This window comes from Camellia sinensis, chromosome 12 (genome assembly GCF_055761805.1).
Source record: "Camellia sinensis isolate YWXY chromosome 12, ASM5576180v1, whole genome shotgun sequence".
In the NCBI taxonomy this organism is placed as follows: Eukaryota; Viridiplantae; Streptophyta; class Magnoliopsida; order Ericales; family Theaceae; genus Camellia; species Camellia sinensis.
The window spans coordinates 138,113,013-138,136,489 of NC_138972.1; the positions used below are offsets into that span (position 1 = coordinate 138,113,013).

The window sequence follows — 23,477 nt, forward strand, 5'->3', positions numbered from 1 at the left end:
TAATATATATATATATATATATATATATATCAACCATTTGTGAAGTTAAAATAAAAATTTATTGGCGTAGATTTTTTAATAAATTTTTTTTATCACTCTTCATCAGCAATACCTCCACCGTCAAAATGCTTTTTTGGTTTAAATCATCAAGCCTCTTTGATTTAAAAATTACTTTGAAAACTTCATTTATTAATACATTATTTTTATTCTTTCTTTTTTTTACGTGGGGCAAAGTTTCATCAAGATAAATAAAGAAATATAAATTAAAGTTTTGAAAATTTGAAAATAACTTCAAATTTTCTAAAATAATTCAATAAAATTGACCATTGAACGACACCAGTTTTGAAAAATATTAATATGATGTATTCAATGTTCATGTCCAAACTATATATTTATTATTATATCATTTGTTTCAAATATATGGGTTGCCATCCCACATCGATTGCGGATAATATTCTCAATTATCTTGTTTCAAATATGTGTTGCCATCCCACATCGATTGTATATAATATTTAGAATAGACTTATAAGATAGCATTGGACACTTCCATTGTGGAGGCGTCCTTGGGAAATCAAAGGAATAAATCCGTGCGGCTCTCCAGCTATCATGCTTTAGGCCAAAGCGGACAATACTTATAGGTGTTGGCTGGGCAATGTGTTGTCCATGCCTCAAGGTGGTAGTTGGGCTATGTGTTCGCCATGAGCACTACAAATAATGTACAAGATAGTCCACAATACCTCCTTCATCATAGAAGCGCCTTTTTATTAAAAAGCCCGCATAATCAAATTCTCAATAAATTTTTTGACCCCTTTTTTTTTGGACAAATAGATTTACTAGTCCGGTTATCAATAGATTCAATAATGAGAATCGACCATGATCAAATCAGGCTTGAAAAACACAACCTTAGAGCTGGCAAATCTGAATGGCCAATAATATTTCATGTAACCACAATGCACATGGTCTTGTCTAAATGCAAGCATCACAATCAAACATTCAATTTTTTTCATAAAATACTTTCACACCTAAAACTAATCCCTACTTTATAACAATTTGTTGGAAATGGTTGAAAAATTATGGGTAAAAACAGAATTTTTTGCTAACTTTAGTCTATTATTTAGGTGGGACCCGTACGTCTATTTTGGCGGGTCTAAGCGGTAACGCGTTCTATGCCGCGTTGTGATTCACGTGGTATATTTGGTTGCTCAAAACCATTATCGGGTGAATGGGAAATTGAAGCCAAAGTGAGCTCCACGGAAATGGAGTTTTGGTGGAAATTCCTTAAGGTTGGAAAATGGCTTGTCCCACATTGATTTGGTGGGATGTTTTGAGTGGGTTTATAAGGCACGGGATTGGACCTCGGGGCACACCCCAAGGGGTGCCCAAGTTTTGTAGAGAGGGAGGTTATGGGCAAAATGGGCTTGACCCATTGGATCTAAAAATCACCACACGGGCTTGACCCATTGTCTCAAATCATCTCTTTTTATACGGTCAAACTTATCGTATGACAAATAAATAATTTGAAATATGTGGAGGGAAAAATAGGGACATAAGATCTTGTGTGGCTAGATGATTGGCCTTACTAATGTCACGCACACAATTTATTAGCCTCTATAGTAAGGTGGTTGAGTAAAAGCCATGGGATATTTTTGAAATTTTAATAATACCATTGTATGGCATACTTCTTATAACTGTGATGTTAATAATATATTTGTAACGAGTTGAATCAAATTAAATTTATTTATTTATTTATTATTTTTTTGGGTATCTGTTAAATAATATTCTTAATTTGTTTGTGGGTTCGGGCATTGACTCGAGTTGAGTTGGTATGAATTTACAAATCCTTTGAATTGTGTAGTTTTATAATAGTTCTAGTGTCGTGAACCATTCTATTTAAATTGATAAAAACAAATTATATTACGTCTCGATTTCAACTTCGTAAGGCCCGTTTGGCAAAATTTTTAAATTTTTATTTTTTGTTTTTTGTTTTAATTATTCTTAGATCTTGAGTATTGAATAATACATAGTTTTAGGTTACGTTTGGTAGAGTTTTGTAAATATGATTTGAAAGTATGAGTTGTATTTTGAGTTTGTGAGTTGTGGAATTATGATTTGAGTGTAGAAAATTTGTTCGGTTATAGTTTTTGAATAGAGTGTGGAATTGAGTTTTGAAAGTTTGATCTGACATGTGAAGTAAGAAAATTTTTTTGGTTATGAGTTTTGGAAAGAGTTTTCAAAACTTAATTCAAATTATTATAACTCAAAACAAAACATACTACTTTCACACTATTGAAAATTCTGATCAACACTAATAACCAAACTCTTTTTAGAATTCTATTAAAAAAAATTATTGTTAATAGAAAATAACATTAATCAATTTTTTAATTGAAAATACTACAGAGGAAATAAATTTTTTTCAAAATAAATACTCAAAAAATTAAAATCATAAATATTTAAATAATTTAAATAATCTAAAAAATTTAAAAAGCAAAAAATTAAAATAAATATTCAAAAAATTTAAATCGTAAAAATTTAAATAATTTAAATATTCAAAAATTTTAAATAATTTCAAATATTAATATTTTAAATTTAAAAACAACTCTACACTCAAATCGTAACCAAACACATAAAACAAAAGTCAATTATGAAATTATTTTTAAAACGCATAACCAAACGCATAACTCGAAACTCCATACGACTTTCACAACTCTACACCTAAATCGTAACCAAATACATAACAAAAAAATTAAAATACTAAAAAATATTTCTATAAAATAGAGTTTGAATTTATTTTAATAAAATATTTTAAAATTTAAAAACTGCGAATCGTAATATTTTGAAATTAAAATATTTTAAAATATTCAAAAATTTTTAAAAATGCATAACATATTTAAATATTAAAATATTTAAAATCTTAACAAAATTAAAATATTTTTAAAATATTTAAAATATTTAAAAAATTAAAATATTGATTTGAATTAAGTTTTGAAAAAAGTTTTGAATTATGTGTTTGGCTATGAGTTTTGAAAAGTAACAATTCTGTTTTAAATTGAGTTTTGAGAAATCGGTGTAGAATTATGATTTGAAAGATCCAAACAAACAACACACTCAAATCAACGGGTGGACCCATATTTTGAGAGACTTTCCCAACGGAGCCTCAATTTTTGAGACTTATTTGCTTATCATTTTGGTTCGCACCCCTCTAATCATTTTGTGAGTTCAAATTATAATAGAAAAAAGTTAATGAATTGAATATTAAGTTCATATGTAGCACTCACCAAACAAACAAACGTGCCATATGTATTGTAAAATTTTAATCTATTAGTTACGATTAATATAAATAAATGGAGAGGTGAAAAAAGACATTAGGGGCTATTTCGGAATTGATTCTTTTAATTGATTTTTTTTATGTTTTAAGAAAAGATGTATAAAAAGTAAAAAAGTGTTCTGATTTGATGTTTTGACATTTTGACTATTTTCATCAAAAACGCTCATGCCAAACAAGCTCTAAATATTAGAATTTTGATCGATTATGTCGAGATTTCTATTTGATTTCATAAGATTGTATTATATGATTGTACTTTTAAAAACTAACAGTCTATACCTATCAAATTGTTTAAGTATATTTAATATATATATATATATATATCAACCATTTGTGAAGTTAAAATAAAAATTTATTGACGTAGATTTTTTAATAAATTTTTTTTATCACTCTTCATCAGCAATACCTCCACCGTCAAAATGCTTTTTTGGTTTAAATCATCAAGCCTCTTTGATTTAAAAATTACTTTGAAAAATTTATTTATTAATACATTATTTTTATCCTTTCTTTTTTTATGTGGGGCAAAGTTTCATCAAGATAAATAAAGAAATATAAATTAAAGTTTTGAAAATTTGAAAATAACTTCAAATTTTCTAAAATAATTCAATAAAATTGACCATTGAACGACACCAGTTTTGAAAAATATTAATATGATGTATTCAATGTTCATGTCCAAGCTATATATTTGTTATTATATCATTTGTTTCAAATATATGGGTTGCCATCCCACATCGATTGCGGATAATATTCTCAATTATCTTGTTTCAAATATGTGTTGCCATCCCACATCGATTGTATATAATATTTAGAATAGACTTATAAGATAGCATTGGACACTTCCATTGTGGAGGCGTCTTTGGGAAATCAAAGGAATAAATCCGTGCGGCTCTCCAGCTATCATGCTTTAGGCCAAAGCGGACAATACTTCTAGGTGTTGGCTGGGCAATGTGTTGTCCATGCCTCAAGGTGGTAGTTGGGCTATGTGTTCGCCATGAGTACTACAAATAATGTACAAGATAGTCCACAATACCTCCTTCATCATAGAAGCGCCTTTTTATTAAAAAAGAAAGCCCGCATAATCAAATTCTCAATAAATTTTTTTACCCTTTTTTTTTGGACAAATAGATTTACTAGTCCGGTTATCAATAGATTCAATAATGAGAATCGACCATGATCAGATCGGGCTTGAAAAACACAACCTTAGAGCTGGCAAATCTGAATGGCCAATAATATTTCATGTAACCACAATGCACATGGTCTTGTCTAAATGCAAGCATCATAATCAAACATTCAATTTTTTTCATAAAATACTTTCACACCTAAAACTAATCCCTACTTTATAACAATTTGTTGGAAATGGTTGAAAAATTATGGGTAAAAACAGAATTTTTTGCTAACTTTAGTCTATTATTTAGGTGGGACCCGTACGTCTATTTTGGCGGGTCTAAGCGGTAACGCGTTCTATGCCGCGTTGTGATTCACGTGGTATATTTGGTTGCTCAAAACCATTATCGGGTGAATGGGAAATTGAAGCCAAAGTGAGCTCCACGGAAATGGAGTTTTGGTGGAAATTCCTTAAGGTTGGAAAATGGCTTGTCCCACATTGATTTGGTGGGATGTTTTGAGTGGGTTTATAAGGCACGGGATTGGACCTCGGGGCACACCCCAAGGGGTGCCCAAGTTTTGTAGAGATGGAGGTTATGGGCAAAATGGGCTTGACCCATTGGATCCAAAAATCACCACACGGGCTTGACCCATTGTCTCAAATCATCTCTTTTTATACGGTCAAACTTATCGTATGACAAATAAATAATTTGAAATATGTGGAGGGAAAAATAGGGACATAAGATCTTGTGTGGCTATATGATCGATCTCATATTTTGTAATCTGGGTTTTTTTAATTTTTTTTTTAACAATACGTTGCATGTTTTTTTGATTTTAAGAAAAAAAGGGAATAAATAAAATATAAATAAATAAATAAACAAACTGAGAATCTTTTCAAGATTGGCCTTTTGTGGAGTCCACCTTCACACTCTCTTCGAGTCTGCCGACTTGGAGTCCCATTCAATCACCGTGTTTGATATAATTTTTTACAAATTAAAAATTAATAATAAAAAATAAAATTATTTTTTAATAATTAACTTATATAAGTTATTTATTTTCATAAGTTATAAATAGAAATTATATTAAACACTATATAAAATTTAAAAAACAAAATAAATTATAAATCTATAAAACTGCACCAAACAGTCTCAAATGGTAGTGGCTTCTAATAAAAAATTTAATTAATAGAATTTTGCACAAAATAAAATATTGTAAAGAATTGTAAATTTGTAAATTGCACAAAACAATCCTAACATGTGATGATGTGTGGTCTACTCTCACAGTGAGTAAGCAATAAAAAATATTATAAAAAAAAAAAATGTGACGGTAATAGTACTCAAAAACTTCAAGCCATTGTGGGAGAATTTCTCTCTTTCTTTCTTACTTTTTATTTTTTATTATCTTTTTCGCTTTTAATGTTAGGAATAATTGGAACTATATGTTTCAGTAAAATAAAAATAAAAAAAGTATTTAATGCCTTTTTGGTTATCATATTCACTATTTTTGTTTTGGCTTCTTGAGCTTTGAAAATATAAATAATCAAGAATTCAAAAACACAAACATTATTTTTTGGGGACCTTGTTTTCATTTTATTATTATTAGCCTTCGTTTGAAATGTGAGTTAATTTTTTAGTTTTTTTTGACTATTTAGCCTGGAGTTAAAAAGTCTTATTTGGGATAATTTTTTTGATAATATTATAATTTAGATGTGATATTTTGTCCTATTTCGTTAAAATAATTAATTTGGTTATATATGGCTATTTTAGCCCAAATGGGCATGCCAAACATAGCCTAAGTCTATATTTCTGAATCCGAAAACTAATAAAAATATTTAAAACATCAAATACATCATGCAAAACTTATTTTCTTTTTTTTCTTATAAATTATTGAAAACATGAGGTATTCTCAAATATTATATATATATATATATATATATATATATATATATTAAGAAAAACTTATTAATAAAAATGGTAATGTCAATCCATATCAGACACAGACTGCTATTGTGGATCCAGATTTGAGGCTAGTCAAATTTCTCAACTTCAACAAGTGTGATATTTGACCATTGAAATTGTCATGCTGACCTTGACTTTCCTATACCCTATCGAAATTAATTGCTCTATTTCTTCGTATGGTGGGCCAAGTAAATCTTTGATACCTACAAATCACTTGTATCAATTACAACTAAACCAAACCTGTAATTCATCCCAATGCAAGAATCCCTTTCACCACGAGATCCATTTCAACTCTCTTTATTCCATTGTTTCAGGAATGAAAACGTGATTCCTAGTTTTGATTCCTTAGACAAAATGAGATTCCACATCAAGTACGGAATTCTATTCCAGTCCTAAAAAAAATTGTCTCGTTAAAGAATAAAGCAAGTAGATTGAGGATTTCTAACTTAGCCAAACATTTGAATTGGAATTAAACATGAATATTATTATTAATAAGCAGTGTGTTTGATTTCATTTTTTTTGAAAATTTAAAATTTTTTTGTTTTGTTTTTAGTGAATATTTTTTAAATTTTAAACAATTTTTTTATTTTTTTTAGATGCACCTTACTTAGATGTATCTAAATAGTAAAATATTTGTGAAAAAATATTTTAAAAAATTAATAAATACAAAAAAATACGAAAAATATATTGAATTTTCTTTTCTTTTCTTTTCTTTTTTTTGTATTTTTTGGGATGTACTAATAAGTACACACTTTTTATCTTTTTATCTTTTTTTCATCACGTCACCTCTCTAATTTTCTGCACATCTTTTCGTAAAAAATCAAAAAGTGCACTTATTTAGATTATTCCAAACCACCCCTTAGTGCATTTTTTAAAGGCTTTTTTCACAAATCTATACGATATCTATAACCAAATGTCGTTATTTTGTCAAAAAGTTTCAAAACTTGAATCCTAAATTCTCATAATTTTGAAAGAATAAAAGTATTATGTGGCACTGTCTTTCACCTCTCTTTTTCCTCTTCAAGCCTTTTCATACTCTCTCTCCCTATATAAAATATAAAATATTAAAATATTTATCCATGTCCATCACCAACAATAATATTTATTTCCAAATAATAAAATATTCATCCATATCCATCACCTACAATAATATCTATCTCACTCTCAATCTCAATTTAATAAAAAAAAAAAAAAAACCCGGAACTCTTATAACTTTCACACACACCTCTATTCAATTTATTCCAATCAAATTCAATCATTTTCTCATCTATCCATCTTTTATTTCTCAAAATAACTCATCTTCTCCATTATTACATTTTGCAAGTTTGATGATCTGAAAAAATCATTACAAGGTCAGTGTAATATTATTTCTTATTTTATATGTATTTTTTTAGTGTTTGTTACTTTGTGTGTATATATTTCTCTTTCTTAATATTTTTCAATTCATCTACACATCTTTTCATATTCTCCATTTTTATGCTCCTAATATTATTTCTTATTTTATATGTATTTTTTTAGTGTTTATTACTTTTGTATGTATATATATATATACATATTGCCAATATTTTTCAATTTATCTACATATCTTTTCATCTTCTCCATTATTACATTCAATCATTCTCTCATCTACCTATCTTTTCTCAAAATAACTCATCTTCTCGATTGTTATATTTTGCAAGTTTGATCAGTTAAATACACACACAAAAAACAGTTTCAAAACCTTAAACACAATTTCTCAATTTTAAAATTTTTAAAAATAAAAAATATATTTGGCTTAAAGTGATAGGTACATCTAACAATATTTAATTTTAAAATGTTTAAATTCTATCTAAACATACCTAATTTAAATTTTTGAATTTTTTTTAATAATATTAAAAAAAATGGTTCAAATCTATTAGTGTATTATCTAAATTTTGATTAGAGGAATTCCAATACTTTGTTTGAATTTTTCATTTTTTTTAATTTTTGCAAAATTTAATGCTAAGTGTTAATTTTTTATTGGCTATCCATGATTTTATCCAAAGTTCTTTTTGTAGGCTATAATGATAACAATTGACTACCATCAATTTTAAAATTTTCTATCGATGGTTTTTTTTTTTTTTTGAAAAAATCATCATCAAGCATGCAATTTAAAAATTAAATATATTTTATTCTATTACAACTTTATTAAAAAAGTAAATTTATTTTGCTACTATTCAATAAAATATATATGCTTTTATTTTGATATAACAAACAAAATTAAATTATCTTTTACTCATACGTAATCTCTCATAAATATTTTATCTTTTTAAAATTTTGATTATCAACAACCGAATTCTCACATTTCTCTCTTCTTTTTTTTGTAGGATGTTTATTTTACTTTTATTTTTACTTTTCAAATTAGATTTGAACCATTTTTACTTTTCAAATATAGTGTGTTCTCTAAAATTTTTAAAGTCTCTATACTCAATTCTTAAGCAGAGTTAAGATTCTATTTCCTACATGTTGCTCTCTCAAAGTTATGTTTTTAATTTTTCATCCTTATTTTTCTCCAATAAGAAATATTTTTTTTCTCTTACTATTGTTTTTATTTTAAATTTTTAACTTTTAAAATCTTTTTATTATCGAAGACTCCTTATCTCTTTTTATTGATTTTTTATTTATCTTGTTCTTCTCCAATATTTTCATTTTTCTTTATTTCTTATTTCTTCCTTTTTAATTTTTTTTTTTTTTTTTTGTATCCCCAATCCTATCATTATCTCCAACTTTATTTTTATTATATTTTTCGTATGATCCTTTTTTTTAATTTATTTTAATCTCTAATCTAATAATTATCTTCAAATTCATTTCTATCTTATTTTTCAAATGCTTCACAATTTAGCTATATATTTTAACATGCCATTGAGTTTTTTTAGTGTTTGCATATTGGATATAAAGTTTTGTTCAAACTCTACATTTAAGATTCGAGTTACATTCAACCATCAACAACGTTATAATTGGTTAGGCAATTGTAGGATTTTAGGGTTTTGATAAATTTTATTCTCTTTGTATACCTATATGTATATGTAGTGGGGGGATTTTTTTTGTTGTTTTCTTTAAAGGGGCCTTTGAACAATATGTGAATATTTTAATAAAAGTTTGGTTAATTTCTTATATATATAAAAAAAAATTATTATTCAACTCTGTTTGTATTGAAATTATAAACACATTACATATTAATGATCAAAATTTTAAAATTTAATTTGAATAAATATGTTTTATATATTTAGACAAAAATCATAGGTAAGAATTTTTTTTTCTATGATTGCTGAATTTTATATTCACGTGTCACTGCTATAGAAATATTCATGTCATGCGCGTTTCATGGTTAAGACTTTCTTGTATTTAAAATGAATGATTATATTATCATATAACATAAAGTAAAAATAAAACTAACTACGAAGTTAAAAAAAAAAACAAAAAAAAAAAATGAAGTGATGTTAATTTTTTTTTTTTTATTTAGTAGCTTCAAAATACGAAAGTTGTTGAAATTTACAAGTTATAGACACAAAACAAATTTAAAAAAATAAAAAGTGATCCTTGAATTTTGTTGGTAATTAAATAGCTTTAGAATACAAAAACTGTTAAAAATAAAGTTAAAATTTGTATAATAAGATAACATACTTCTAGGTTGGCACCGCGAAAAAAGCACAATCATATGCATGGACTTTACCCAAGATTGGCAAGAAGCCAATCAAGATCAGCCAAAATCCAAAAGAGAACACCAATACAGCAAATCAAAAACAATTGACATACTTCTACTCCAGCTCCAAACCATATAGCTTCTAAGCCAATCAACTTTAAAAAAATTATTTTTTAACTACACAAAATTTAAATTTTAAAAAATGTTTATTTTTTAAAAAATAAAAAATCAACTTCTTTTTTCAAAATTCTAAGCCAATCAACTTCTAAGCACATAAATGTTTATTAAAAATTTATAGATGGCATTTAACTCTTATGTAATTTTTAACTTACTATGGTTCTATTTTTTATTATAGGTAGCATTTTACTCTTATCTAACTTTTAAACTACTATTATCTCCAGTTCTTCTATATATTAGATGTTTTTTAATCAAGTTTATCTTATCTAATTTTTGAATTTTTAAATTTCAACTTTGATTTTTTTTTTTTCAATCTTCATTTGATATTTACTAAATTTCCCTCTACCTCATTTTTCTAGGATTAATCTAAATTTCTCTTTCTATATTCTTATAATTTATCTTCACATTTACACTTAATTTTAATTTTAATTTTTTTTAATCTTTACCTTATATGTACAGGATCTACTCTTACTCTTAATTTTTCAATTAAGTTTATTCTTTTTTTAGGATTTATCTGATTTTCACTTTCTATATTCTTATAGTTTATCTTCAAATTCAAACTTAATTTATTTTTACTTTTATCATATATTTATAAAATTTCACTCTGACCTTTCTTTTTCGGTTGAGATCAATCAAATCTATTTTTTAAGTACCTATGTAAATTAATATCATAGAATTTTATTATTAATTTTTAACATATTTAGTATTATTTATCACCTTTTGTTATTTACCCGTGCATAGCACGGGTTATCACTAGTATTATACTTTTTAAATGTATTTATGTTAGGTGTCTAAAAATTAAAAAAATTCATTAAAAACATTAAAATACGAAAAAAAATAAAATAAAATTTTTTGAAAACTGTTTTTTGAAAACCAAAATCAAACAAAGTGAATAGCATTCCTGATAATGTGATTCTCATTCTCTATGAAACCAAAGATTTTTCTTCAATAATCACATCAGGCAGAATAATGTTATATGTACCAATTAGTATACTAATTAGTATACCAATTGATGATGTGACATAATTTAAAAAGTTTTTCGTATTTATAATTTGCATGATGAGTGAGGTCAATAATAATGTCATAACCAATATTAGTATAGTTGTTAGTACATTAATTAGTGCATGTAACACCAACCCATCAGGTATTCAAAGTGCACCCCCAAACAGCAAAATTATTATGGAAACAAAGAAGAACAATATATATATAGTCCACTGATACACGTGTTCTCCATAACTGACTAACCTGAAGAGGAAATGTTTGATCTCAAATTTGCAGGGCTTTGCATGAAAAAGACGAGGCACGCATGTCAAGGGCAAAGTTCTTCCTAATTGCACTATTTTGCAGCTTTTCCTGGTATCTGGTCCCTGGATACATCTTCACAACACTCACAAGCATCTCATGGGTCTGCTGGATTTTCTCCAAGTCGGTCACTGCCCAACAGATTGGATCGGGCATGAGAGGCCTTGGACTCGGAGCACTAACACTCGACTGGACTGCTGTTGCATCCTTCTTGTTCAGCCCTCTCATATCCCCTTTCTTTTCCATTGTCAATGTCTTCCTCGGGTACACCTTGATCGTCTACATTGCAATCCCCATATCCTATTGGGGCCTAGACTTGTACGGTGCTAAAAGATTTCCCATCTTCTCCTCACACTTGTTCACTGCACAAGGTCAGAGGTATAACATATCAGCTATTGTGAACAAGAAGTTTGAGATAGATATGGCTCAGTATCAGCAGCAAGGACGGCTACATCTAAGCATGTTTTTTGCACTCACTTATGGTTTTGGTTTTGCCACAATTGCATCCACTCTTACGCATGTGGGCCTCTTCTATGGAAGGTAAACACTTTATCCAAAGGTGCCTTAGGTACAATATTACTGTCAGCATCACGGCATGACTACATCATTAAAACAAGTTTTTTTCCCCACATTTTTATGAGCTCCAACTCAAATCAAATTTTTGTGTGAATAATTTGTACAAATCCCAAGTTGAGAACATGTATCAATGATAAGAGTAAGATTTTTTATTTTTGGATAGGCAAGAACATAGAAAATGATGAGAACATACAACATATTATCTTGCACAATCCATATCTTATATTTCCTGTGCCTTTTAATCATTACAAACCCAATTAAAACATTCAACACTTTGGCAACTGTTTTTTGCTACAAAAAAATGGAAAACAAAAACAATACCAACAATGGCCTTATGTTCCCAAACCCCAAAAGGCTTTGTGGATTCTCAAGACTCTTTAAATTTCCATTTTTACCCAAATGAGAGTTTTCAAAACTGAACACCATTTCAATAATTTTTATGAACTCTCAGTTTTCCACATGTTCTTTAATGTTATCACATGAAACTAATAACTAATAAGATAAATATATGTTCATACATATATGATTACAAGATCAAGTGAAGGAAGAGAAAAAAGAAAAGAAAAGAAAAAGAAGAGGCACTTTGATATTCATTTTCGGTATTTTTTGACACTTGGATAAGAAATGCATTCATGGTGATTCTACAGGGAGATATACGATCGATTCCGTGCTTCGTACACTGGTAAGGAGGATATCCATACAAGATTGATGAGAAAATACGAGGACATACCTTCCTGGTGGTTTTACGTGTTGCTTGGAGTGACAGTTGCAGCCTCTTTTGTACTTTGCATCTTCTTGAACAATCAGGTTCAGATGCCATGGTGGGGACTCATATTTGCTTGCATCATCGCCTTCATTTTCACCCTTCCAATCAGCATCATAACTGCTACAACAAATCAGGTGCCTGAGCAGTCTCTTTTAGTCCCTACATTTATGTGTTAGCTTTGCATCATGATAAGTAAATAATGTATCATTTCCTTACCCTGCACAAGCTGAACATGAACTATGTTCTGTTAGTGTAAAACCATTTCAAGCCTCATGGCCAAGAATTCAAAATACCATTTCAGGCCCTGGTAAAATTATATTTAAAAAGTTGTAACAAATAGGAAATCTGCAATTGTTAAAACATTTTTTGTCTCTAAAATCAAAGTTGTGTTATTTTCCTAGACATTGACGTGAAATCTGTTTCCTGTCCCCCCCTAATGCTCTAATATTTTATACGCAGACACCAGGGCTGAACATAATCACAGAGTATGTCATGGGTATTATATATCCAGGAAGACCAATAGCTAACGTGTGCTTCAAAGTCTATGGTTATATGAGCATTTCTCAGGCCGTCTCTTTCCTCAGTGATTTCAAGCTTGGACACTACATGAAGATCCCTCCAAGATCAATGTTCTTAGTTCAGGTAAATTATATTTTCCCTACAAATCTGACATACCATATATATATATATATATATAACAGAACACATACAAATCTGCCACATATGTTCACAATTCAGCATCTAGATATTTGTGGACCACTAGAAACATAATAATCCATTGATGCTGCAATAGAAGTACTTAGAAATAGTTTCTTATTGCAAGAAAGAAATGCTGTGGGATTAAATGAAATACTTCCCCATGAAAAGTCAGTGGTAGGAGCATTCACACTACTATATAACATACACCTCGACTAATCCCAGGGCCTTGAAATTAATGACTAGGCAAACCTCAAGTGGCCCCTTGGGTTGACTCGAACTCGAGACCTTAGATCGTATCCTCTCAAGTCTTTACTACACCGCCAACCTAAAGGTTTAGCTTTGATACAATGTTAGATTATCCCAAAAGCTTAAGTTGTTAGGAAATTGTTCCACAATGTATATCAAGCTATTCAATTGTTTCACCCAAACTTGAAAGGTTTATTGTTACTGCAAATCATTCCAAGGATAGTTTTCCTTCTCTTTTAGAAATTATTTCAGACATTTGTTTCCGTACAATCTGTGACATATATTACTCATATTACAGTTCATAGGAACAATCATTGCGGGTACTGTAAACATTGCAGTGGCATGGTGGCTGCTCAACTCTATTACGAACATATGCCAGGATGATCTCCTTCCAGCTGACAGTCCGTGGACATGTCCTGGTGATCGGGTCTTCTTTGACGCCTCGGTTATATGGGGTCTGGTAGGGCCTAAACGGATTTTTGGAAGCCTTGGAAACTATAGTTCCATGAATTGGTTCTTTCTTGGAGGTGCAGTGGGACCAATTATCGTTTGGCTCTTCCATAAGGCATTTCCCGAGCAGTCGTGGATTCCTCTGATTAACCTTCCAGTCCTTTTGGGAGCAACAGCTTACATGCCACCAGCAACAGCAGTTAATTACAATTCGTGGATCCTAGTTGGAACAATTTTCAACTTTTTCATCTTTCGTTACAGAAAGAAGTGGTGGCAAAGGTACAACTATATTCTTTCAGCGGCTCTGGACGCAGGGGTGGCTTTCATGGCTGTGCTGCTATACTTGTCAGTTGGCATGGAGAATAAAGGAATCACTTGGTGGGGCACAAATGGTGAACATTGTGACTTGGCAACTTGCCCAACAGCTAAGGGCATAGTGGCAGATGGTTGTCCAGCGAACTGATGCACTAATTCTTGTATATTATGCAAATTCTTAGCTCAAAATTTCACAGCATAAAATTAGCAAGGCACATGATGGCCAGAAAAAACACAGCACCACATGGGAATTTGTATGTTTCATACAGATTTATTTATTTTTATTTTTCCCAGTTGTGTAAGTTCCATATGGATTTCACTGTTTTATAGTAGGTTTACTTTTGAATACGGATGTTAAACAATCCCCCACTCTCCCCAAAAATAAAAGTACATAAATACATAAACAAATCGACAAGTAAATAAAGGTGAACACTCACTCAGCAATTATAGCGAAGGGCATTATGCAAGATGGCTGCCCAATAAACTACTTAACAAATGCTGGTGTATTTCATATGTAAATGGGCTATCATAGAAGCTATCAAGCTAAGAGCACAGTTACGAGCATGAGAAAATCACCTTCTGCATATAATTCAGAACGTTAGGTTAGTTCCAAATCTGCTTCTCCCAACGCCCTGCATTGGCAAGACTAGCATTGAGTAAGAGCTCAAACACCATGAATTGAACCCCTAAATTCACTTCTCCTTTGTCACACCTATACCACTATGCTACAATGCCCTAGGCACTGATGTAGAAGAACTCAGAGACTTCATTCCCAAGCAAATAATAAGACTTATGTGTGTATAATTAACATCTGAGAAGCATGGACATGGACACGACACGGATACGACACGGACACACTGACACGTTAATTTTCAAAAAATACAGGACACGATACGTGGGGGACACGCATGGAATATATAATTTTATATATTTATTATATATTATATATATAAATATATCATTCAAATATAATATAAAATGCAATATGACACTAATTTCTATAAATTTATATGGGTTTTGTTTTATTATTATATCTTAAATTGTTGTATTCAAGCTTATAATTAATTTCACATGTATCTAATCGATAGACACATGTGTTTAAGTGATTGACACATGTGTCCTCCAAGTGTTCAAAGAGTGTTTGGATCTTTAAAAAAAATTTAAAAATAGGACACGTTTTGAAAAGTGTCAGACACGTGTCCTAAGAGTGTCCAAAGAGTGTCGGTGTCCGACACGAACACGACACGGATACGTCACCTTCTTAGAAATGTCCGTGCTTCTTAGATTAACATGCAGCTTATATTTTTTATTATTATTTTTATTAGCAACAAATATGTTCCATCAAAGTTGAACATTTTTTTTTATACAACAAAAAGGACATTTTTTGAGATACAAAAAGAGGACAAGTAGTCTTCTACATATGCAAACACATCACCAAAAAAAATAAAAGAAGAACAAACAAAGAAATCACTTACAAATCACAAACCGCTCTCCAATCTTTAGAACTAAAAAAACAAAGTGGGAAGAATTGCAACCAAGCTCAATATAAAAAGCACAAGCTGACTCCATTTTCCCAAGAAGCATGATTGGTCATTTCAAAATCACAACGCCCAACTATTATCTTAACTCAAAAAATATAATGGCAAAAACTCCTCATCAGGACATCTACATACATTTATGTAAATTACATATGCATGTATAAATTATATCATTTTGAACCTAAGTGGATGTCTAAATAGTATGAGTGCACAAAAGAACCAAACCAAATCAACCTTTATGGGTTGTGTAAGTTCAGCTCTAGCATTGGTTCGGTTCAATTCTGGGTCCAAAAATCCCAGAACCAACCAATCGGTTCGGTTCTCTGGTTGGTGACTGTGTAACCTAAACCAACCCAAGAACCAAAAAATTTAAAATCGTACAATTCAATTAACACATCTCAATATTATTGGTTATGATTGTATTATATAACCACACTTATACACATAATCATAAATATAAGAATTGAACAGTCAAGAACTTTTACTGCTTAGAATGAATCTTGTGCTAATTGTTCAACAATCGGATGCTTGGCTGCGCATATATAATGCATTTGGGCGACAAGCTTAACAATCCAGGATCATGCCCATGATGGAGTAAGAATATATCAACTTTTTTCTTTCTTTGGTATTTCCTTCTGTTTTTGATGACATTGTTGTTAGCTATATCCATGTTCAGTTAATCTTTCCTTCTTCTGATTTCATGGTGTCAGTGGCAGTGGCAGTGGCAGTAGTGGGTTGTTTTTCCATTCTGTTTGGAAAGGGGAGGCCTGGTTGGGGGTTTCAATCAATCTTGCTGGTAATTTGAGGCTGTTAAAATCAGTGTACATATATCATATTCAACTCTAATTTCTCCCACACGCATATGTGAAAGCCAAACTAAACCCTCTCATATCCACCAATTAATCATCCTTCTGCCTTTACCCGCTGAACTAGAGAAAGGTGCAGAATAGAAATGTTTTTCATGAGAGCTATTTATGATATTCATGCAAAATACATTGACAAAAAAAAAAAAAATGCAAGCGATTAATTAATCAAAGAAAAGGAAGATTGAAAGGGAACAAGTAGACAAATGCAATCAGACTGATAAGTTTTCATTTTATTTTATTTTCACAAGTACCCAGACTGATAAGAAAATGGAGCACAATTGTGAAATCTTTTACTTTCTATTTTTGTCAAAGTGTACAAACGCACACACACAAAGTATAATGTGGCCAATCAAATGTATAGATTGGAACATCTAGGAGTCATTGGCCAACATCCTCCACATTTTTAATGAGAATTTAGTAAGATTATAAGGGGGTAAATTAAATAAAAAATATCATAACATCATTTCTTACACAATTGAAAGGAGTGAAACAATGACATTGATAAACATAAGATAGCTACTGATAAATGAGAAGATATGAGAGAATAAGAGTAGCCGCAGTAACTGATTCTGTAAAGAGAATTGTTTGGGAATTCAGATGACTAGGTACTAGTAGCACAAGTCAGTGGAAATGCTTCCATGGATTACAACATTTAAAGAACCAATTTACTGCTGTCTAAAAAGGGTAAATAATGACATACCTTAATGTTTTCATGGTTGGTGTACTGAGAGCCACTGGTTATACTCATCCATCCTTATTATAAAGGAGCTGGAACTTGGGGAACCTCCTCCACCATATGCCTTTATGTTTAAAACAAGCAATGCAAACTCGATTAAAACTGATCCCAAAACATCCAATCTTAAGGGAGGTAGAAAGACCCAAAAAAAAAAAGAAAAAAAACACTTTTCATCATCATGCACACCTTTGCAACTTCAGAGGTATCAGTAGCAGTATCGGTACTCCTTAAGCACATTTTAAGATTATTACGTTGCATGTAAACAACAGCTCCTATGGGCCTGACATGACAAATGCGCATATTCAAGAAGATATGTATTGCACATTAATTAGCAATAATCTAAGAAAATGTTTAGTATTTTGATAAGAAAAGCTCTTCGTTTAGAAACTCAAGAGTGGTTAAAATTTGAAATGTTCTAACTCGCAATCTGCAACTGTGAGTGGAGGAAACTATTTAAATAGCAATGCAGCCAACCTTCAAGGTACAGATAATTGATGCTACATAAAGCATGACCTAGTATAGAACCATCAAAAAAGACCTGACACTTAGGTAGATAGATTGATGACAGTTCACATGCCAAAAATATCATTTTAGAAATAAATAATATAGTTAAGTCAATAAAATCTATTCCAATAGCAACTTACCTCAATCCAGCTGCAGCACTCTTTATGCTAAGTTCCTTACCAATTTCATCACTTAAATTAGAATTTCCATCAGCTCTTACTCCCTAAGGACCAGATTCATGGAATCAAAAATTGCTTGAACATTTGAAGAAGATGTAAAAATGTTTGTTCACTAACAGAAGAAGAGGAATGATAATCATTTTAACAAGAAAGAACTCAAAAGTTTTAAAAGTTTAGCATCTCCAATATCTAATGAGGTAGATATGCTTTAAAGACAAATGTTAAAACCAAAAGTTACATAGGGCTTCAGGTGACAAACATTATACATAAAAGCCACATGACAACAGTCTCAAGCAAAATATACCAGGACTAAAATTATTGTGGTTGTTGAAAGATAGCGCTTTAGCATAGCTAGTTTACCAGACACTCCCCATAAAATCCTTTGCCTAAACGAACTTTGAAAACCTTATCCAGCAATTTTTTTGCAGCATCCTGCCGAGTAGATATATAAGAAATTCCTTTGCCAATTAAATCTGCAGAGCTTATCTCCAGTAACTGTAAAATAGACAGTTTGAGCCAAGTTCAAGAACTGACATTAAAACTCTAAACTAAAGCACAAGAACCATAGATGAAAGGGAAAAAGTGATTCATATGACAATTCATTCTAACTTTAGCCTGTAGATGCAGATTATAAATAAATAAGTAGTGCACACAACTGAACATATCTCTGCTTATACGTTTGCTTCTGAGTAGCATGAATCAGTTTAGAGAAAGTAAAATTCTGTTTGCACACCACATAAAATCTCAATGCACACCATTTGTGTCGTTTGGATATAAACTTCTGAACAAAAGTCAAATGTTCAGACATAAACTTCCGAACAAATATGAATTGTTCAGATATACATTCCGTTCAACTTTTCATATTCGAACAACTGTTTTTTGTTCAAAAGTTTATGTCCCAACATTTGACTTTTGTACAAAAGTTTATATCCGAACGGCATAAATGGTCTGTACTGAGATTTTTTGTGGTATACAAATAAAATTACCCTTAGAAAAAATATTAACATGGCTGCTCATTTCTACAAGAGAGGTTGCACTTCCTAGAAATCTGCTTGTCTCTTACAAATAGTTGTAAAAAATAGATTTTGATGAATTTTTTAGCTATACAACACAGATAATATAAATAGACAGCAGGCTTGGAGTTAACATTGCAGCGAGCTCGCATCTCTTTTTCTACTACTATTTAAGAAAATCTCACATGTAAGACAAAAACATTAGGCATGAATATCAAACAAAAGAACAGTAACATTAAACAATATGCTAGTCAAAATAAATTCTTTAAAAAAAATACAAGTAGAAACTCAAAATTTGAAGCACTGAACCTGTTCATACATGTGTGGATTAGTGATGCAGTTCAACATAGAACGCCATTCACCAAGCCCAATGTTAAAATCTTTAATGTTTGGTAAAATCCATCGGCGAAGATCTGCATCTTCAATGTACTTAAGAACCAATTCCATGCGATCTCGATCTTTTGGGTTTAATAAACTTTTGACATTGCCCTGTTATACACAAAAATGTAGATAAATAATTAAATAATATTCATCCTAACACTGGTGTTTAAGCTGGTTGCATGAAATTGGGACTTTGGTTTGCAATTCAAATGTTTGGCCACTTCATGTACTTAAATTTGTCTTCGAACTTAAATTCCTTACACCACAAAGCCATAAAAATAATTTCCCTACAAAAGCAAAATTTTCACGTTTTGTGTTATCTCTAATTCTGTGGTAGAAAAGATAGCCCCCAATTGTGTTTGGTTGCTTCGAAAAAAAATGGCCCAATTTAAATTCCATTACTTTGTTGCTCTATTTTTTTATTTTTTATTTTTGAGAAACATTACTTTGTTGCACTATGAAACGAGAGTTTCTGCATTTAATGTGAATGCCACACTCCAATGATATTTGGAATTTTGAATTCAGTTGAACTGAATCATTGAATGGGATCCCAATTCACCACAAGCAAACACAACCTTATATTACCAGAATAATTAGGTGTTAAAGCACACACAGAGAATAATTGCACTTGTACTCACATCACCGTATCTCATCTCTGAAAGTTTTGCAGAGAAGTATTCATACACAGCAGTCGAGCTGCTCTTCTCAATATCAACATGAAATGTGAGGTTCCCACTGCAATCATGGTCAGATGAAATCTTGGACAGCACTGATTTTCTATGATCGAACCCAATCACCCTAATTAAACCAACTTCACATTAAGTGACCATATACTCCAAAAAAAGCAGTGAAATCAAACAACAAAACCACCATTCAAATCAAATTAACACACAAATGTTTGCTTACTCGCATGAAGTTCGCCATGAAAGTTCCGCCGCAAATCCTCTCGGCCCAAGAAAATCAAGAAAGTAGCATTTCTTGATCCCTTCAACACACAAATCTTCAACCCTACATTATTTTGAAAACTATAATAATAAAACGGGTAAACAAAACTGTTTGGCTGCTCAAAAGGCTGAGGAAAGATAACATAAGTACAGAATATGAAGTAAATAAATTATTCTTTCCACTAAAATGTAGACTCCTTGGAGCATCTCCAAACATTACTCTTTTTTTCATCAAATTTGAGTGAAATTTGGTTAGATTTTTGATATGATATAGAACACTCCAATCCTACTCTCTTTTCTCTTTTCATCAAATCTTTTTGAAAAAATCTTAAGTGATCCTAAAAACTTGTTTTAACCATTTCTTATGAAAGAAGACCATAACCAATCCTTACTCTTTTTAAAATTTTGTTGGGAATTGGTGAATAAATCTGAAAATTATAAAGATTGAGCAAAAATATGACTGGTGAAAATTTGGTTAGAGCTTGATTTGGTGAAATGATTGGTGCTGACTCTTCTAGCCCAAAAGGAGCATTTCCAGTCCTTCTATTTTGTTATCAAATTCAAATTTGACGAAAAAAATGGCTGAACTTGCACTCCAACCATTTCAACAAATCTGTATCAAATCAATGGAGAGGCAATTTTTTTCACCAAATTAACCTTAAAATGTGCTTGCACCAAACAAAAAAAAAAAAAATTAAATGTGCCAATTTTGAGTGCACACCAAGTGTTTGATGAAATGTTCCTAAGCATCATTCTCATATGTCAAATACCATGCTTACCATGTCAAATGCCATGCAATAGTGTTATGCAACACTCCAATCCTAACTCTCTCTTTTTTCATCAAACTTATCCTAAAAAAATCCAAACTTAAAAACATATTGTAAGCCTTTAACCAATTTTTCATTCAAATTTGATGCAAAAATAATAATAATTAAGAATTGGAGATGCTCTTAGAAGACCCAATATCTGTATGAGGATCAGCTAAACATAAATATTACATAAAATTAACAAGCTGCAATATAAGTATGTACATGAATGTGTGTGCATGTGAATGTATATGCGAATTTGTGAGAATGTGTATGTATACCTGAGAGGTTCGACGGAGGAGAAGGGTAGGATGAGGCATGGGAGGTTGAGATGAGAGTGGAAGAGGCGAGCGAAGAGTGCTGAGAAAGCTCCGGAAAACGAAGGGTAGTTGTAGAGAACGATGATTGGGGTTTTTTCTTCGGAGGCTTTTGCTAGGGCTTCGAGTGCAGAGTTTGATCGGAAACTTCGAGTCAGGTTGAACAAGTTCGGAGTCCATCGCCGGAGGAGCCAGAGAGTCATTGGGAATGTTGTAGCAGAGCCGGCTGAGAGAACAGCTTGTTTGGTTTGGTTAGGTTAAGCGGGTTAAACCTAGGAGTAACCCGGGATTTTTTTTTTTTTAAAAAAAAAAGGATTCAGAAAAATGTGTTCCTATAATCTATACCTCTTGTGTTATTTTAATTCTTTTATTTTTAATTAATTTAATTTTTATTTTTTTATTACTTTGGTCTAATTACTAATAACATTTGTGTTCCAGTTCAAAAAAAAAAAATTAAATGTTTTTGACATAAAATAATTAGATCACAACAAGGGGTTGTAGTGTCCCCATTGAGCCTTTTCTCAAGTGTTTTTATTTTATTTTTTATTTATATATATATTAGCATATGTCCGTACCTGAAGGTACGGTGTAAATAATGTTATAATTATAATATAAATGTAATTGTAACACTATTTAAATTTAAGATTAAAATGCAATTATAAAAATATATTTAATAGACTACACTCTACAATTCCAAACAAATCAAATATAAAAAAAAATTAAATATCAAATAATGCACACCAGCCAGTACTCTGCAATTTGAAAGAAATACAAATGTTTACTTTAACATGGTTTAGAAAAATATTTTACAATCAGTCAAAATAATTGAATAAATATTTCAAAAACAATAACTCATAAAAATCTACATAAAAAAGAGTATACGACACTATGCAATTCTTACAAAAATCTATATAAAAAAATTAATAAATATTCGAAAAAAAAACTTTTTAAAAATGTTGAGAAACCATACTACGGGATTTGCATGTTCCTTTCCTTTACCAGAAGGGATAGCCTTTTCTGTCTCCTTTGATATTGCTTTGTGTTTTTCCTTTTCCTTTCCCCATAAAAAATAAGTAGAGTATATAATTCAAATATATTTTTAAAATGACAAGAAAATGCATGCGAATATAAGTTACTTGTAGGCTTACCTCACGAATGCGAATAGTATTAAGGTCACACTAATCGCGGACAACAACATTAACATTTCTTTCTTGAAGAAATTGAATCTATATATACAAAAATTTTAGAGTGATAAATAAAATTTTGTACACATAAATAAGAAAAAAAATCATTTATTTTTTGATATTACTGTTCGGCGTAAGTCTTCATCCACCTATAAAGTATGAGGGAAAAAACATTTATTAGAAGAAAATTAGATATGATAAGTTTAAAATAAATAAATAAATAGGCCTTGCATTATAAGAGAGGTATTTAAATTTCTGTGGAGGAAAAAAAAAAAAAAACTTACTTGATCGAAAATAGTAATATTGTCCATAACTATTGTACTTCAACCTGAAATGTTTGGTTATATAATTATGGCTGTTCGATAATGTATTTTAACAATCACATTAAAACGATAAAATTAAAATCAACCCTAGCAACATGAAGAGTATTAAA

At 30.4% G+C, this 23,477-nt stretch overlaps 2 protein-coding genes across 6 annotated transcripts; one reads left to right on the forward strand and one right to left on the reverse strand.

The window, feature by feature from the left end:
* Nucleotides 1-11,286: 11,286 nt before the first annotated feature.
* On the reverse strand, nt 11,287-22,172 carry LOC114303534 (uncharacterized). Of its 5 annotated transcripts, none has more exons than XR_014347321.1 (11): nt 21,825-22,172; nt 20,700-20,801; nt 20,432-20,591; nt 19,722-19,901; nt 18,760-18,894; nt 18,361-18,443; nt 17,903-17,996; nt 17,681-17,780; nt 15,153-15,208; nt 12,831-13,025; nt 11,287-11,886 (listed from the first exon to the last, which is right to left on the reverse strand). XR_014347321.1 is itself a non-coding variant. In XM_082900008.1 (9 exons), exons 1-8 carry the CDS (start codon nt 22,061-22,063, stop codon nt 17,691-17,693), a joined length of 1,083 nt encoding a protein of 360 aa, XP_082756134.1. In that variant the 5' UTR covers nt 22,064-22,172; the 3' UTR covers nt 16,501-16,921; nt 17,681-17,690. The 5 variants fall into 5 exon arrangements, 1 of the variants encoding a protein (XP_082756134.1); XR_014347320.1 differs by having other exon boundaries at nt 12,831-13,092; XR_014347323.1 differs by lacking the exon at nt 15,153-15,208.
* Nucleotides 11,529-14,922, forward strand: LOC114303533 (oligopeptide transporter 4). Its single transcript, XM_082900007.1, has 4 exons — nt 11,529-12,064; nt 12,748-13,000; nt 13,326-13,508; nt 14,110-14,922. The coding sequence occupies exons 1-4, from the start codon at nt 11,529-11,531 to the stop codon at nt 14,722-14,724; spliced, it is 1,587 nt and encodes a 528-aa protein (XP_082756133.1). The 3' UTR covers nt 14,725-14,922.
* Nucleotides 22,173-23,477: the final 1,305 nt, after the last annotated feature.

Excerpts from the sequence above, each read along its gene's own strand:
- LOC114303533 (XM_082900007.1), top strand. The coding sequence starts at position 11,529 with ATGTCAAGGGCAAAGTTCTTCCTAATTGCACTATTTTGCAGCTTTTCC. Across the intron at positions 13,001-13,325 it reads TAACTGCTACAACAAATCAG|ACACCAGGGCTGAACATAAT; the intron begins GTGCCTGAGCAG and ends TTTTATACGCAG. Across the intron at positions 13,509-14,109 it reads GATCAATGTTCTTAGTTCAG|TTCATAGGAACAATCATTGC; the intron begins GTAAATTATATT and ends CTCATATTACAG.
- LOC114303534 (XM_082900008.1), bottom strand. The coding sequence starts at position 22,063 with ATGACTCTCTGGCTCCTCCGGCGATGGACTCCGAACTTGTTCAACCTG. Across the intron at positions 18,895-19,721 it reads ATCCACACATGTATGAACAG|TTACTGGAGATAAGCTCTGC; the intron begins GTTCAGTGCTTC and ends TCTATTTTACAG. Across the intron at positions 17,781-17,902 it reads ATACCTCTGAAGTTGCAAAG|GCATATGGTGGAGGAGGTTC; the intron begins GTGTGCATGATG and ends TTAAACATAAAG.